Source organism: Thamnophis elegans, chromosome 8 (genome assembly GCF_009769535.1).
Source record: "Thamnophis elegans isolate rThaEle1 chromosome 8, rThaEle1.pri, whole genome shotgun sequence".
NCBI lineage: Eukaryota > Metazoa > Chordata > Lepidosauria > Squamata > Colubridae > Thamnophis > Thamnophis elegans.
In genome coordinates, this window is record NC_045548.1 from 35,529,543 (window position 1) to 35,546,814 (window position 17,272).

Sequence of the window (17,272 nt, forward strand, 5' to 3'; positions counted from 1 at the left end):
TGTTTCATCCCCTGCTTTCCCACAATAATAATATAATGTGAATATGGATCTGAAAATTAATTATCAAATACCAACACAATTGTTTTTTATGGGGAAGATGAAGCAAACTAGTTACAAATTATAGTAAATGAATTAATTCCTATATTTTAATAGAATATTAAATATGGGGAAATAAATAGAGAAATGTAAAGGTACTGAAATGCAAATAGAAAAATAATGTGTAGTTTGTGACATAATGTAAGGTGTGAGTGTTTGTCAAAAATGAGCAAAAATGAATATAGCAGCATGCTTCTTTTGGGAATTCAATATTTTATTAGTTTATAACTATAACAGCATGTTCTGAACATTTTGTTAAATGGAATAAGAATTGGTTATGTCAAGGGAAACATAAAGTAATTTCAGTGCAATGGAAAAATAATGGCTTATGAATGCTGTGATTCAGCACCAAGGTGAGCGACATCGAGAAAAGTGAATGGATAGTGAGCAAGGGATAGGCCAAGAATTATGCTTCAGTGATCCTCAAAAATTAAAGATGAAAGATCTGAAAACAAAATGCAATGAATGAACTGGTATGAACACAATGAAAGCTAGGATAATTTCCAAAGATAATGTAGGAGATGACCAGGCTGAGCCTAAGGTGGGGTCAAAAGCATCAACAGTCTGAGATCTGGAATCCCGACACCCCTGAAAGAGATCTTGGAAGTCTGTTGAACTGGTATCTGGTGTCAATATGCCTTGACCATTAGTAGATCAGATTCTTGTTATATATTGTTTGGAACAAACTTGCAGTACTTTTGAATTCTACCTGGTTTCTTGCACATGATAGATAAATATGGAAAGGTAAAGTGAACAGGGGAAAATTAGATTTAGCTATATTTTGTCTTATGACTAGTATTTCTTATCCCTTTTCTGCATTTTAACCTTGTTGTTTTATCTCAAAACCCCACTAAGTATGCTAGAGAATAAGCCAGTGAATAACGCAGAATGGCAGCAAACAATATTTAGGCATGTTTCAGGGGTAGGAACCATGGAAGAATTGAAGACCAGGTTAGAGGCAAATCATCATGGAGGACATCTGTGTCGCTAAGAATCAATAGCAACTTGATGGCATAAAATCAGTCATACAATCAGGGTAACTAGCTGATCTGAGAAAATTGTCTCACTTTTGCCTCCCCTCAATATTCTTATGTTTCTATGAGATCTATGAGTTTTCTCTCTGTGAGAAAGAACCTTCCTTCTACAATTCAAATGTAATTTAAGAGTACTTATTTATGTATATTTCATACTTAATAGAAGACTTATATAGATGCATGGAGAGGTGGAGAGGAGAGGAAGTAGAGTTTTTCATTTCAGAATATGTTATTTATGTTTGGCTTGTATCCAGCCTAGAGTTTATCTGTTTTTTAACCCACCATAAATCATTGACATTTCATTTGTTAGATTCAGACTGTACCATCCTCCAGGATCTCAGGACTGCATACCTTATACTCACCAGATCCTTTCCCCCACTATCATAACACTAAGGGGCGGGTTTAGCTGAAAACAATTATGCATTCAATTTTCACACATCATCTTATTACACCCATAGAGGACAGTTATTATATATCATTTTAGAAAAGACATTATTTTATGTACAAATAAAATGAATGAAAACTATCCTGTCTTGGTGTAGTGGTTAAAGGATTAGCCTAGAGAGCAGAAGACTGTGACTTCTAGTCCTGCCTGTATATGAGTGACCTTGGGCCACTCATTTTATCTCAGCCCTAGGAAGGAGGCAATGGCAAACCGGTTCTGGAAAACCTTGCTGAGAAAACTGAAAGGACTCGTCCAGGCAGTCTCCAAGAATTGGGCATGATTGAACAGAAGAAAAAAAAATTATTTCCCTTATTGTGGCTATATAACAGCATACATGGTATTACATATAACCCTTTAAGAGAATTTTGGAGACATACAATATAGTATATGTAGAAATAAGTTGATATGAATGTTTCAATCATTCTAGTGTACAATTTTTATGAGTCTTTATTTAAATCAGGAAAATATAAATGGACTATGAATAAAATGCTTTACATCTCATTATTTGGCACTAAGCCTACCTTTATGATCAGCTCCATCTGGGTTTAAATGCATTCTTTTCTGGCACTCTGAGCAGCTCATTAGGAATCGTGTCACTGCTTCTCTTGGTAGAAAGGCATAGGTCTCTGAAATCTGAAATGAATAATGAAATATAGGCATTAAGATATAAGTTGAGTGGGTATGATTTAATGGAACATCATTATATTTCTAAATAAAGTGTATGATATCATAATTCCTGAAAATCCAATAAAGTATGCCTGAATAGAACATTGAATTTCAAGCAATAGCAGTTTACTTGGACTACCAAATCAAGACATAATTGTTGTATACTGAAAGAAAGTCCTCACAGTTACGAATGACAGCTCGGTAGCAGCCAGGCGCGTCTTAGCCAATCAGACGCGCCTGTCAGTTGCCGAGCTGCTGGTATATAAAAGGCAGGCTCTTCCAACTGTCAACTGATTCTTCAACTGGCAGCCGAACATACCAGTCTACCTGGAACTGCTTCGCTGCTTCTTCTCCACAGACTACCGGTCTAATCTTTGTTACAATTGTTTCTACCGTGCTCACAGCCGGTCTTCCTTAGATACTTCGTTAATAGTTACTGTTATATTAAATTGGTTACAGAGTTACCAAACCAGAGCCTCTGTCTTCATTCTTAAGTTACAATACTGGCGACGAGGACTGGGGACCTGTAACCAGAAGAAAATTCAACAGACACTTCTCTTCAAACCAAGTAATTCTTTATTTTTTTTTCTTTTCCCTTGTAATGGCTGGCATGCCAACTTTTGCCCCTTTTGGGGTGGGAAGTGAGACGTGGGAAGCGTTCCTTGAAAGATTTGAATGCTTCCTGATTGCGAATAACCGTCAGGGCTACTCGCAAGCAAGAAAATGTGGTTTTTTCCTAACTGCTTGTGGTCCAGAGATGTTTGCCACCGTAAGGTCTTTTGCCGCTCCAAGAGCAGTTTACGACCTATCCTGGCAGGAGCTAACGGACAATCTCCAGGCGTATTATGCTCCTACTCCCTCGCAAATTGCAAGACGTTTTGCGTACCGCAGGCGTGTTCAAAAGCCTTCAGAAACAGTTAATCAATTTCTGCAGGCTCTGCGAGTCGCCGCAGCGCAATGCGAGTTTCCTGATTTGGAAGCAAACCTAGCAGAACAGTTTGTCTGTGGCCTGAAAGACATTTTCCTTAGGCGCAGACTTTTAGGTAAGCCTAAAGTCACATTGATATACGCTATAGATGAGGCTCGCACCGCAGAGTTAGCAGATTCCTCATCAACTGAAATCGAACGCTACCTCGCGCAATTGACAGTTACTGGCGGTTTACCCGCCGCGCAAGCCTCAACCGTTTTGGCACCGCCTCCTCTGCAACAACCATCTTACATCACAAATCTCATTGATGAACTCGCTCTTCTGCCAGATCACTTATGCCAATTCCAAGTGGACAGACTTGGGGCACAGCCCCGCCATCAGCAACCTCGTTCAACTCAAGCCATCAGCCGGCCTCTTGCAAGCTCTTCTACCTGCCTTGGCTGCGGCGGAGCGCACGCCCGAGCGACCTGTCCCTTTAAGGCAGCGGTTTGCCGCCGCTGCGGGAAGAAGGGACACCTAGCCCAAGTCTGCAGAGCCTCCCTGCCTGTTCCTGCTGCAGCTATTGAACCACCGCCACCTTATGGTCCTCCACCTCCTCCAAGAAGTTCTCAGCCCCACAAGCCTACACAGCGACAAGAAGACTGTTTTAACGTCACTCAAGATTCCTCGCCTCTTCCTGACATCTCAATCAACTCATCCTCAGAGGGTACGGACAAAATCTTTATCACCCCACTGATTGAAGGTCAACCATGCAAAATGGAAGTGGACTCCGGATCCTCCAAATCGCTACTGTCTTGGGACAAATTTTCCCTGTTGTGCCCCCATGTAAAACGCTGCCATCTGTCACCCCCTGATGCCATCCTAAGGGATTATCAGGGATCCAACATTGCCATTCTCGGCTCCTACGACTTAAGGGTTTCATATGGCAGGCATTGCGCCATTTTACCTGCATTAATTGTCCTGAAACCCTTACCCTCAATTTTAGGGTTAGAATGGTTTACCCCATTGGGTCTTTCCCTACAGGGAATTCATTTCATTGCGGACACGCCTTCTGATGTGGCAGCAGTCTTGTCAGACTACGCTGACATATTCGATGGGCAGCTGGGCCAATACAAGGGCAGCCCTATTTCCCTCAACTTGGATCCCCAGGTTGCCCCAATCAGACTGAAGGCCCGCAGGGTGCCTTTTGCCTTAAGGCCTAAGGTTGAAGCCGAGCTCGGCGCAGGGCATACTGGAGCCCGTCGACCATTCACGATGGGAAACCCCCATTGTCATTCCTGTGAAGGCCGACGGCTCCATTAGGATCTGCGCCGACTATAAGTCGACCATCAACCTTGGCCTTCAGGCAAACCCCTATCCAGTCCCTGTGGTGCAGCACCTGCTCCATTCCTTGGGGCAGGGCTGTATTTTCGCCAAACTGGATATGGCGCAGGCCTACCAGCAGCTTCCTGTGGATGACGATGCGGCGGCTGCCCAAACCATCATCACCCACCGGGGGGCTTTCCGTTGTCGCCGCCTCCAATTCGGCGTATCCGTTGCCCCGGGGATTTTCCAGAGCCTCATGGAGCGGCTGCTCCATGGGCTCCCTGGCGTGGTACCGTACTTTGATGACGTCCTGATCGCTGCAAACAGCCGCTCAGACCTCATCAAAGTATTAAGGAAAGTCCTCGACCATTTCAGGGGCGCGGGACTCAAATTAAAACGCAGCAAATGTTTCTTTGCTGTGCCCCAAGTGGACTTCCTGGGTTTCACAATTGATGCCCAGGGAATCCACCCTACCCCTTCTAAATTGGCAGTCATCAGGAACGCTCCTGCTCCTACATCGAAGGCGCAGCTACAATCATTCCTGGGGCTTTTAAATTTCTACGCGCCTTTCATTCCCCACAAGGCATCACTAGCCGAGCCGCTACATCGGTTGCTCGACCAATCCGCACCTTGGCAATGGGGCAGCCGCGAAGCGCATGCGTTCGCAGCTGTCAAATCCCTGCTGACGTCAGAGGCAGTCTTAGTGCAATATAGCGACAAGATGCCCCTGACTCTAGCCTGTGATGCCTCCCCCGTGGGTTTGGGGGCTGTTCTGAGCCACGTCCTGCCCAATGGCTCAGAAGCTCCCATAGCTTTTTACTCCCGGACACTGTCCTCAGCAGAGAGGAACTACAGCCAGATTGACAAGGATGCTCTGGCTGCAGTGTCAGGAATTAAAAAGTTCCATGATTACTTATATGGGCGGCATTTCACCCTATTCACAGATCATAAGCCACTCCTTGGGCTTCTGGCTGGTGATAGGCCGACCCCTCCTATCCTGTCCCCAAGGATGACCCGCTGGACGGAGTTCTTAGCGGCGTACTCCTACGCCTTACGCTACCATCCGGGCAAGCAAATAGGGCATGCAGATGCCCTTAGTCGCTGCCCACTTCCGGACAAGGAAGTTAAAGCAGTTCCTTGCCTTTCAGTCCTGGCAATTGCACAGCTGGAGTTGCCTTTGACAGCTACAGACGTGGCTGCTCACTCTCGGTCTGACCCTACATTGTCACAACTATTGAATTGGGTCCTGAGAGGCTGGCCTGCGGGTGCCTTACCTCCGCAGTTCAAACATTTCAAAAACAGACAATTAGAGCTTTCCATTCATTCAGGCTGTCTGTTGTGGGGCGACCGTGTGTTCATCCCAACGGTCCTCCGACAACAGATCTTGCAATGCCTTCATGAAAATCATCCTGGAGTCAGCAGAATGAAAGCTCTTGCTCGCAGTTTCGTTTGGTGGCCAGGATTAGATACTGATATCGAAGCCTGGGTCGCCAAATGCGAAACATGCCAGCAGTCCCGACCATCCCCTCCTTCCTCTCCCTCCCGGGAATGGGAGATGCCTCGTGGACCATGGTCAAGAATACATTTAGACTTTGCTGGCCCCTTCCACGGACAGGTCTTTCTCATAGTTGTGGACGCGTACTCTCGATGGGTGGAAGTATTGCTCATGCACTCCACCACATCTGACAGTACTGTGCGAGCTTTGCAACGTTTGTTCGCAACCCATGGGTTGCCGGACACAGTAGTGTCCGACAACGGCCCGCAATTCACGTCCACAACGTTTCAAACCTTCCTGGCCGAGCAAGGGGTCCGCCACGCGCTGGTTGCCCCTTACCATCCGGCCAGCAATGGCCGAGCGGAAAGGGCGGTTAGATCGGCCAAGGAGGCTTTGGGCCGGCTAAACCGAGGGGACTGGCAGGCAAGGGTGGATGCGTACTTACTGGCACAGCATTCCACTCCCTGCCCCCTGACACAGAAAAGCCCTGCGGAGATGCTGATGGGCAGGCGCCTGCGGACCACCCTGGATAGATTGCATCCCGTCTATTCAGGAATTCAGTCTGGCAACCTGGGGCATCCAACTCCCTCCCGCACTTTCAAGCCAGGGGACCTAGTTTGAGCTAGGAATTACGGAGGGGAAACTAGATGGGTTCCTGCAGTTATCACTGAAGTAACAGGACCCGTTTCCTACAGGGCTCGAATACCAGATGGATCCACCTGGAGGAGGCACCTGGATCAGTTAAGGCAATGAAAGGCATCCGGATCTACTCCTCAAGCCGACATGCAAGGGTCTGGCGTAGACGCAGCTCGGCCAGCCCTGAAACCGCAATCGCAATTTAATAATCAAAACACTCCAGCCTTCTCCAATTCAGGCCAGCCTAGCACATTGTTATCATCGAGGGGAGAAAACCCTGATGAGTTAGTTATTCCTTCTCAATCCGTTCTCGCAAACCCCTTAGGTCAATATAGCACTAGTCCAACCCACTCAGAGGCTGCCTACAATCCGACACCATCCTCGGCCGCGCCCCCTTCACCCAGCTTACCATACAGTTGCAATTTTCCACTCAGGGATTCAGGACCATCAGACGTCACCTGGAGCTTCACTCCCTGAAGGGAGGAGCTCAGACAGGGACGTCTTCTTGAGGATCCACCTGCAATCCAATTGCGGCGTTCGGGGCGTGTCCGCCGTTCTCCTGCCTATTTAGAAGAATACACGTGCGCAAACATCAAGCATGCGCACAGCTGGGGGGGAAGAAGTGTTGTATACTGAAAGAAAGTCCTCACAGTTACGAATGACAGCTCAGTAGCAGCCAGGCGCATCTTAGCCAATCAGACGCGCCTGTCAGTTGCCGAGCTGCTGGTATATAAAAGGCAGGCTCTTCCAACTGTCAACTGATTCTTCAACTGGCAGCCGAACATACCAGTCTACCTGGAACTGCTTCACTGCTTCTTCTCCACAGACTACCGGTCTAATCTTTGTTACAATTGTTTCTACCGTGCTCACAGCCGGTCTTCCTTAGATACTTCGTTAATAGTTACTGTTATATTAAATTGGTTATAGAGTTACCGAACCAGAGCCTCTGTCTTCATTCTTAAGTTACAATAATAATGTTAATAAAATCATTTTTGCTTATGACAAAAAAATGAGAAAATAATAAATACTTAGATGATGTTTCCAAAATGTATTTTGTTCATATGCCCAAAATATTTGCATTTATCTGTTATAGTTCTATTCTTTTGCCACTGTTTTTATTCTGTCCCCAATTTTGCCTTTTGATAATACTTTGTTAATTGCATGTCAATTTTAGACAATAGGAGGAGAAAGTGCAGCTACTTTTAAGAGTAACCACTGTGTCAGATGCCACTCCTTTGCTTCATTGCTCCTTTGTGTAAGTGAATCCACACCATTTAATAGATTTTAAATTAAGCAACAAATATAACCTAGTGAAGGTAGCTTTGCAAAGTTAACCTTACTATGAGAATAACATGATAAATTCAGATGCATTAGCATTTAAATAAAGAATACAGATGACCTCATCCTTCCAGAAGATGCTCTGGATAGAAAAAGGGACAATATAATTGCATCTCAATCTGTCATGATTAAAATCCAATATAGCAAAGAAATTACTTTTTTAAGGAACAGAACTGGTGTTGCAGTAATTAGAATGTGGTATTGCAGGATAATTCTGCCGATAACTACCAGAAGTTCAGCAGTTCGAATCTCACTAACTCAAGGTTGACTCAGCCTTCCATCCTTCTCAGGTCAGTAAAATGAGGACTCAGATTACTGGGGACAATATTCTGACTCTGTAAACTGCTTAGAGAATGCTGTAAAGCATTGTGGTAGTATATGTCTAAATGCTATTGCTATTGCTAGTTATTTCAATATATGTTTCAATATAGGTATTCATTCCAAACCATGATATCAAAATCCTCTAAACATCACAACAGAAGTACTTTCATTTTATATACACATCATAATGTTCCATTGTGCACTGTGCATAAGGGACAGACCTAGTATCACAATATTAAGATATGTACTTGATCACTCCCCATCTTGCCCACCCCATGGATTGCTATGCACGGAAGCCCCCATTCAACATAGTGTTTAGTTCTACTTAGTTCTACTTTCAACAATAAATAATTATATTGGACACTGCCATGTTGCTGCCAGACAGACTGAACCAGTACATAAAATTAAGAGTGAAAATAGTCTGTACGCATTAGTTAACTTCACTAATATATTCAAACATTTAGGGCATTGAAATTAATGAAGCATTCTTGTGGATTCATTAGCAACATGTATTTTGGGGGATGCTTCATTTATTTTAATCAAAAATTGTATTGAGTTCATAATTCATTCAGGTAGGATAGAATTTTATTTGGAAAACAAAAGAGTTAAACTGTGAAGCTGATATACATTTCATACACTAGAACTTAATAGTATAGTGCCTGGAGAAAGCATTGGATTGCACAAAGGAGACTTAGCTTCAAGACCACCCTCAGCCATGGAGCAAACTGAGTGACTTTAGGCCAGTTACCTCAACTTCTATCAACCTGTATCACAGGGTATTTGTGGTGGTGGTGGGAATAGGGGGAAGTATTCTGCTGGAACTTTGGGCAGAAAGTAATAAATTTTGGATGCCTATCAAAAATAGCTCTCATAGCATGGCACAAAATATATTTATGAATGAGAAAACATCATCTTCTCTGTATCCTCACGTATTAAATACTTTTAGTCATAACACCCTTGACCCATTGGGTCATTATTTCAGAGATATTTCCTTACCTAATCACAGAAACAGAATGACTACAGGCAGGCAACACAATCCCCCTATTCTTCCCTACCTCCCTTCCATCCCTTCTCCTCTTTCCTTTTAGCCCCCTAAGAGAGGGCCCGCAATCTGGGCATCCTCCTGGATACGCGGCTTAGTTTAGAAGAACACCTGACGGCCGTGACCAGGGGGGCTTTTTACCAGGTTCTCCTGGTACGTCAGTTGCGCCCCTTTCTGGATCGGGATGCTCTGTGCACAGTCACCCATGCCCTCGTCCTTTCTCGCCTGGACTACTGTAACACTCTCTACATTGGGCTGCCCTTGAAGAGCACCCGGAAGCTTCAACTGGTCCAGAATGCGGCTGCGTGGGTTGTCATGGGGGCACCCAGGTACTCCCATGTTACACCCCTTTTAGGCGGCCTGCACTAGTTGCCAGTTGTCTTCCGGGTGCGATTAAAGGTACTAATTATGACCTTTAAAGTGCTCCATGTCTTAGGCCCAGGGTACCTGCGAGACCACCTACTGCCACCGGTAGCCTCCCATCGTCCAGTGCGATCCCACAGAGTTGGCCTCCTCAGGGTGCCGTCAGCCAGTGTCGACTGGTGACCCTCAGGGGGAGAGCCTTCTCTGTGGGAGCGCCTTCCCTCTGGAATGAGCTGCCCCCGGAGTTTCGTATAATCCCCGACCTCCGGTCCTTCCGACGCGCCCTAAAAAGTTGGCTTTTCCAGCAAGCCAGGCTGGCCTGATCAAAACAAATCAAAGTATTGATTACTGTTAATTTTAATTTGAATTCTTTTTTTAAAAAATGTGTCATTGTCAATTTTAATTGGGTTTGGGATATCCTATTTAATTTCTTTTTAACTTTTGTAGTATGTGTTTCTTTTAATGTTGTACACCGCCCTGAGTCCTTGGGAGAAGGGCGGCATATAAATCGAATAAACCTCAAACCTTTTTTTCCTCCCTCCCTTCTTCAGGCTCTTAAATTACAAAGTATCAAACAAGCATGAGAGTTTTAGTAGTATATAAATTAATAAAATTTAGAATTTATAGTCTGCTTTAATCCCAAAATTATTTCATTCATTCTCAGCTACAAATTCAGAATAAAACGAATTTGAGGTCCCCTTTATACTGTCACCATTTTCACTTCCTAAATTCTCAGAAACAATTTCAAGCTATCCCATAATCATCCTCATTACACATTCCTGGCTTGAAAACACAAATTTTCAAGGAGCAAATAATGTTAAATCATTGTTGTCTCCAAGTTGCTTCGGGCAGTAACATGGAGTTTACTCCATTAAAGATAAAAATAAAATAAATAATATCTAAACCCTTACTTCATGTTGGATTCATTTGTCTGGTCTTATGAAAATAAAATCTCAGTGGTCCAGCTGCAAAGCTAAAATATTAAGCCCCTTTTCACTGAGAAGAATTGTTAATAAGGCTAAAGCTAAAAATCAAGGAAATGAAGACAAAGCAAGAATTATCACCAGTGGAAAAAGAGTCACAAGTTTGTGAAGCTAAAGAATTTTTTATTTCTTTCAAGAAAATACTAGCTTTAATAATAGTTTTACTGCAGTTTGAATGATACCAAATGAGCCAAAAATAATTTGCCTCTGTTCTCCAATATGATTGTGTGTGAAAAGAGAAATCTAACTATTTCTTCAAACTAATGCATAATTCCTATGTGACATTCCTCTACATGCCACCTACATACAATATAGCACATAGAATTGCAGCACAGGATATGTGTTGCAAATATTGTTAGCAGTGTTATTCATCAGATGCAACAGAGATAAAACAAGGTTATGCCTCTATATTTCTTCTTTCTGTTTCTAGGCAACTTCCTTGCTGAAGTCTAGTATGTCTTGAAAGAAGAAGCGTAGAGATATATATTTACTCTTTACTCTCTATTCCATATTCATCCTGCTGTATTCTTCATTCATCAGATTTACATAACCAGTGGTACATTTGCTGTAATATATTCCATTATATACTATACTAATATATTTCCAAACAATGCCCTTTCTAGTACATGACAAATGATAAACATTTAGAGTAATATGACTGTGTTATTGTTATTAAATAATTGATGATTTAGAAAAAGATGACAAAGCATATATTTAATGTGGTGTATACAAAAAAACATAGGCATACAGTAGATATAATTAATTATCATGCTGGAAAATATACTCCATGTACTCTTTTGGAATGGGATTTTCACTGCATTTGAAATTTCATCCATTGAAGCATTGTTTTAAAAGGCTTGATTTTAGGCAAATTATTGGTCACTATTAGATAAGTTACCCCAAAGCTTAGATGGGAGTATCAACATTCAATGCCTTGTTCTGCATGATTTCAATACCACTTTTCTTTGTTCTCCTTCACTACTATGCCTATTCATTCTGCTCAAGATATTTGGTAGAAGAGAAATGGGGGAGAGGGGGAGGAGAAACTGCCTCTCTGGAAGTCCTCATTGTCATTGGCAGAGTAGAGGCTAATAAGTAATAATATATTTCATATATGATTTTAAAATGTACAGATGCATTGTACAGTTTAATCTATTAATGGTGTAGTTCTGCAGCTTAAAGTTGGTCAAATTTTGGCAGCTGAAACATATTTGAAATGGATTCATTCATGATAAAACTAATTTTTTATCATATGTATATAAAACTGATAATATATGAAAAGATTTTGTGGTTTGTTTATTTCTTTATTTTATTATTTATTTAGGCAAAGTCATCAGCTAAGGTCCCATGATATAAATAAAATAAAATCTTCCAATATAATTGTATGCTTATGCTATGAGGAAATTTAAAATAATACACAAACCTATACACACATACATACATACATAAGCATGGATAACCTGAGATGTAAAGCAATTCATTGCGCAATATTACTTGTTATGAGAATTTATCTTCAACATGTTGTGTAGCCTATACAATGGCAGTTGTTTAACCGAACAAATTTGAAACAGCGTCCATATGGTAGCTATTAAAATGTGTACAATTAAAATGAATATACTGATGTCTTTTATCCTAAAAATTATATATATTTAGAAATTTCCATATAAATTGTGTGTTTTCAGAAACTTATTTTATACTCCACAATATTTATTTTCTCTTTACAGCAATGCCATAAATATCTTGAGAAAACTATCTTGGAAAAAGCAGCTAGAATGATAGAAATTACAAAGAAAAAAAATCTCAGAGTGTGAATAAGCAGGTAACCAGGAAAAGAGCATACAGGTTCAAATGAAACTTTGCATGATTGTGGAAGTGTTATTCCATCCTATAACTAAATTCTTTTTTGTTGCTTTAACAACTAGGTTTAATATGAAATCATTTTGAACTTGTCAAATACATTTTTGATATAGGTACTTTTCTGATATAATGAAACAGTGAGCAGGCTGCTCACAACTTAGCTACTAAAAGAGAAACTGTCTGTTAGCTGGGTCAGATACAGTGCATTACTTGATACTATGATAGCTGTCATACAATTTACTTGCCACATGCAGTGCACATTATTACTCCTGTATCTGACCACCAACTGCCCTGCAGGCATAGAAACTTTGACATGACAGGACACTCATAATTCATGTAAACATCCAGGTTCTTTCCCCAAGTGTTTTTCCAATTTTATGCTCTACCTACTTGTTTACAAACTACTAGTGTCCCAAAACAAATTTGCCAGCTTTATAGTGCCACAAAACCTTTATTATTTTTCAGAGTTGCAGAGTCAGACCAATGATACTTAATTTGTTCATACATGTTGTTCAATATAAATAAACATGCTAGCAAGCAAGATTATCCTGATATCTAAATAATGGCAACCTGAACGTTGAAAATATTTCTCTTGTGTATATAATATTTAATAGTGAAATCCCAATATTTGCTCAGAAATAAGTTATACTGAGATTAATAAAGCTTTCTCGCAGCAGTGAGACAGTAGAAAAGTGACTTGATCTAATTTTTGCATTAAAAACTGAAGTAATCATTCATATTATTTCTCTGTGAGAGAGAGACATAAAATAAGAAATTAGGGAAATGGTAAATTAGCTGATTGACAGAATTGATGGCAGAGAGAAAAAAAGAATTGACAAATTGGCTGACAAAAAAACTGAGATGAATAGTTAACAGATAAAATAGAAAACAACATATTGAAAATTATTTAAATGTGACTTGATTAGGGCCAGGATCTGGGGAAATAATAATTAAATTAGGGGAAATGATTTCATTGTGACTTCTCTATACATTTTGGAAACTAAATTAATTATAAAGGAAATTATTTAATAATAATTTGGGGAAATTAATTGGATTACCTTTCTATGAAATGAATGAAACAAAGGAAAATTTATGTCACAGGACAAAACAGTAGATATAAATAATCACTTTTGTGTTGTTGGGGCCCAAAATTATTTCTGTTTTTCATTTATTTTCTTTAATAGTTTCTGGCTTTTAGCCTCACTAACTTATCTTCAGTCAAGTGGGAGTTGTTATATGGACTGAAATGCTTGCTGTGAAATTTGTAGGAAAAAAACTCCCCTCTTCAAGAGTCGTGGTGACACAGTGGCTAGAATGCAGTACTACAAGCTACTTCTGCTAACTGCTGGCTGCCTTCAATTTGGCAATTCGAATCTCACCAGGCTCAAGGTTGACTCAGCCTTTCATCCTTCTGAGGTCAGTAAAATGAGGACCCAGATTATTGGGAGCAAATATGCTGACTCGGTAAACCGCTTAGAGAGGTCTGTAAAACACTGTGAACCAGTATATAGGTTTAAGTGCTATTGCTATCACTATTCATTATTGTATATGACAAATTAGTTCAGGTTTTTTTAGCAATCAGATTTTCATAAAATGGATGTTTCACAACTATAAAAAATATTTTATGAAACTGTTCACATTTTCTCAAAATGCCAGATGTACCACTTAGTTTCTAAATATTCTGAACACTTGATGATATACTTGATTCTACAGAGGCAGAATTGAAAAAGTGAAAGGTTGTAAAGTTTGTGGTGATATTTCTTCTTTATATATTCTATGTATTGTTTTACCTAATAAGAATATTTATTATGGTTTTTTTATAATGAATGATACTGGTTTGGTTCCAAGAATGCTGTACTAACTTACACACAAAAAAATTTTATGTTCAAAAAATCTTACAACTAACTTTTAATTATTGTATTGAATACTGCTTAATTCTAAAGTCTCCACTGCTTAAGTCTAATGTCTCTAATAAATTCCTAGGCGAATCAGCTGCTCACCGTTTCTCTGAATTGCTAAAGTAGAAAAAGGAGGTACTGGTATATAAGGGCCCATTGTCTTGTGGTTCTGTGAAGTTTTAAACATAGAAATTACACAAAGATCCTTTTAAAAGACATTTACACATAGAAATTTTGCATCACTTAAGGCACCAGATCAAATTGAGTGCTTTCACATAGTTTTGGAGAAATTTAAGGATGATCCAGAGAATGGAATTACATTTTGATTTTGCAAATTCTTGCACACCACTTAAATTTTCCTTCCCCGTGTAAACAAAGCTGAGGATAAGGGCTAAGTACAGTGTTTCTCTGACTATGTTCTGAGTAGGCAGTCAATGAGTTTGATTACATCTGTAAAATAATGCTTGTTAGAAGAGTGAGAGTATGTGTGCCACATTCATCTGATATAATTTCTTTAGACAAATTGAGTTGGAGGAAAGACAGATGAGAAACATGGTAAACTCTCCTGTTCTGATTTGCTCTTTCTTGTATTACCTTCTTTTCACTAAAACTATACTATTTTATTTTCATTATTTCTTAACTCTTAATTTATGCATCTGATCTGTAATATAGTCCATGACAGTCTCTGTAGTCCAACCTGTTTCAACTGTTCAGGTCATTCACTGTCTTGTTTATTTGATTTCTCCTAATGGTAATTTATTCCTCAAGTCTCTCAAATTTCCCCCTAAATAAAAAATAAATAACCAATCTGTTTCATACAAGTATTTGTTTGTCCTGATCATGCTCTAAGTGAATTTTCATTGCATAGAGAGATCTTGGGGGCTTTCAGTTATATGATTGTGTATAATAAAGGCTTTTTATCTTATACTGAATTATATATGCAAATGTTAATATATACACCTCCATTTTTAAAATTAACAGGCAGCACATAATTCTCAGAAAAGTTAACCCTGCCAAAGAGCTATAGTATATCAATAGGGTCTCTTGCCCAGAAAAATCAAGTGATAGGCTTTTTTATTTTTAGTAAAGCTTATTTTTGAAATAGATTTTGAAAATAAGTTGAAGTAAACTGATCCAATCTTCCTTAAAAATATTTTACATGTTTATTATATAAAGTCTTGAAATAATTTCTCCTAAACTATTATCATTAATGTTTTGGAAATAATAAGCTATCATCTTTGCTATGTTATCTCGATGAAAAACCAAAATAGATGTTAGCATTTCTTATTAGTTTGGTGATCAATTTCTTATTTAATTAATCTCAAATTCATTGAAACTGAATTTTGTTCCTTTTATATCTCTAAAACACAATTGAATATTGCTTTCTTCAATTTGGAACATGGTTAATTCATACATCACTATTAACAATGCCCCACTGTAATGTAAAACTACATTATTTGACTAAAAGATGAATTAGATAGGTAGAGGAAGACTTAAGAAGGCATGTTTGTAACTGGAGAAATAAAACTGAGGCTTCAAACTGGAAAGCTGGTTCACTATGAAAGTAATAAAGACAGCCCACATTATAATTAAAATACTGTTAAGAATAAAGTGATTCAAACTTTTAAAAAATATAAATTTATCATGTTTCTTGAAGATTATATACCTACTAAAATGATTGGAGATCATTTTCATTTACTATTAATATAGTATATTAATGTATGGTATAGCATATTAATACATATATTAATATGCATAAGTAATGTTTATATATTACCTAAATAGTCAATCTATGTTATCTAAGGATAACATATCAAGCATTTTAATAAATAAAATATTAAAAACAAAAGAATCACCTTGATAAGTAGGACACAGAATATATATACAACTTGATTTCTCTAGCAGTTACAGGAAAATAAGTCTGAAACATTATTTAAATATACTGGTGAATTGGTTCTGATCTATCTGATCAACATGGGTCCTATTATATCTTCCTTTATTATAATTCAAATAATGTGTACACTATTGGCACAATATAATATCTGCATTCTTTCTTCACTTGGAGTCCAAATATATTAAAGCACATCTCAGCTTATTAATGCAAGTCAACACAGATCCATCTAGGGATAAAATGGTTTGATTAAAAGATAATTGTTTGATAAAACATAGCAATATGGCATTCCACTTGGTGTAAGATTATTCACTTACTGCTTTATAGGTTCTTTTTTGTCCAGCATGTTTTCTGATTTGCTCTCCATTTGGTCCTGTTTCCACGTGCATGGAGTAGATTATATCAAAGAAATCTTCAACAACAGCTACCTGTCTTAATGATAGCTTTTCATCTACCCCAATTCCATCCTAAGAAGAAATGACAGGAAACACAAAATGAATATATAAATTACTAGAAAATGTATCTTATGGCCACAGTAAATTGTAGATGTTGACACTGATATCTAAAGATCACATACTACTTAACAGTCAAATCAGTGATACTATTATCACTACACAATAAATATAGATGCATGTAGGATTCTAAGTGATGGTTTATATTTAATTGGAATAGACGAAGCAGTCAAAAATTGATTCAAAATTGCATTTTAATTAGAAGAATTGATTAGGTTTGAAGAGAATTTGTGAATGACTTCAATAGAAATCTATGTGATGAACCGGGGCCTTGAGGCCGTTATGGACTGGATGAGGGCTAACAAGCTTGTACTCAACCCGGAGAAGACCGAGTGGCTGTTGTGCTTTCCTCCCAACAATTCGACCAGTGCTCCATCGCTCAGGCTGGGGGGTCAAATTCTACACCCCTCAGAGAGGGTTCGCAACTTGGGAGTCCTCCTGGACCCACAGCTGACTTTCGAC

The 17,272-nt window shown here is 39.4% G+C and overlaps 1 protein-coding gene across 3 annotated transcripts in view; it reads right to left on the reverse strand.

The window, feature by feature from the left end:
• The window catches only part of NOL4 (nucleolar protein 4), a 173,110-nt gene that overhangs the window by 86,670 nt on the left and 69,168 nt on the right, over nucleotides 1-17,272 (reverse strand). For all 3 annotated transcript variants that reach the window (XM_032223026.1, XM_032223025.1, XM_032223024.1), the window contains exons 2-3: nucleotides 16,616-16,765; nucleotides 2,097-2,208 (exon numbers count right to left, since the gene is read on the reverse strand). In XM_032223026.1, the coding sequence (XP_032078917.1) occupies nucleotides 2,097-2,208; nucleotides 16,616-16,765 (262 nt within the window). The remainder of the gene's footprint in view (nucleotides 1-2,096; nucleotides 2,209-16,615; nucleotides 16,766-17,272) is intronic.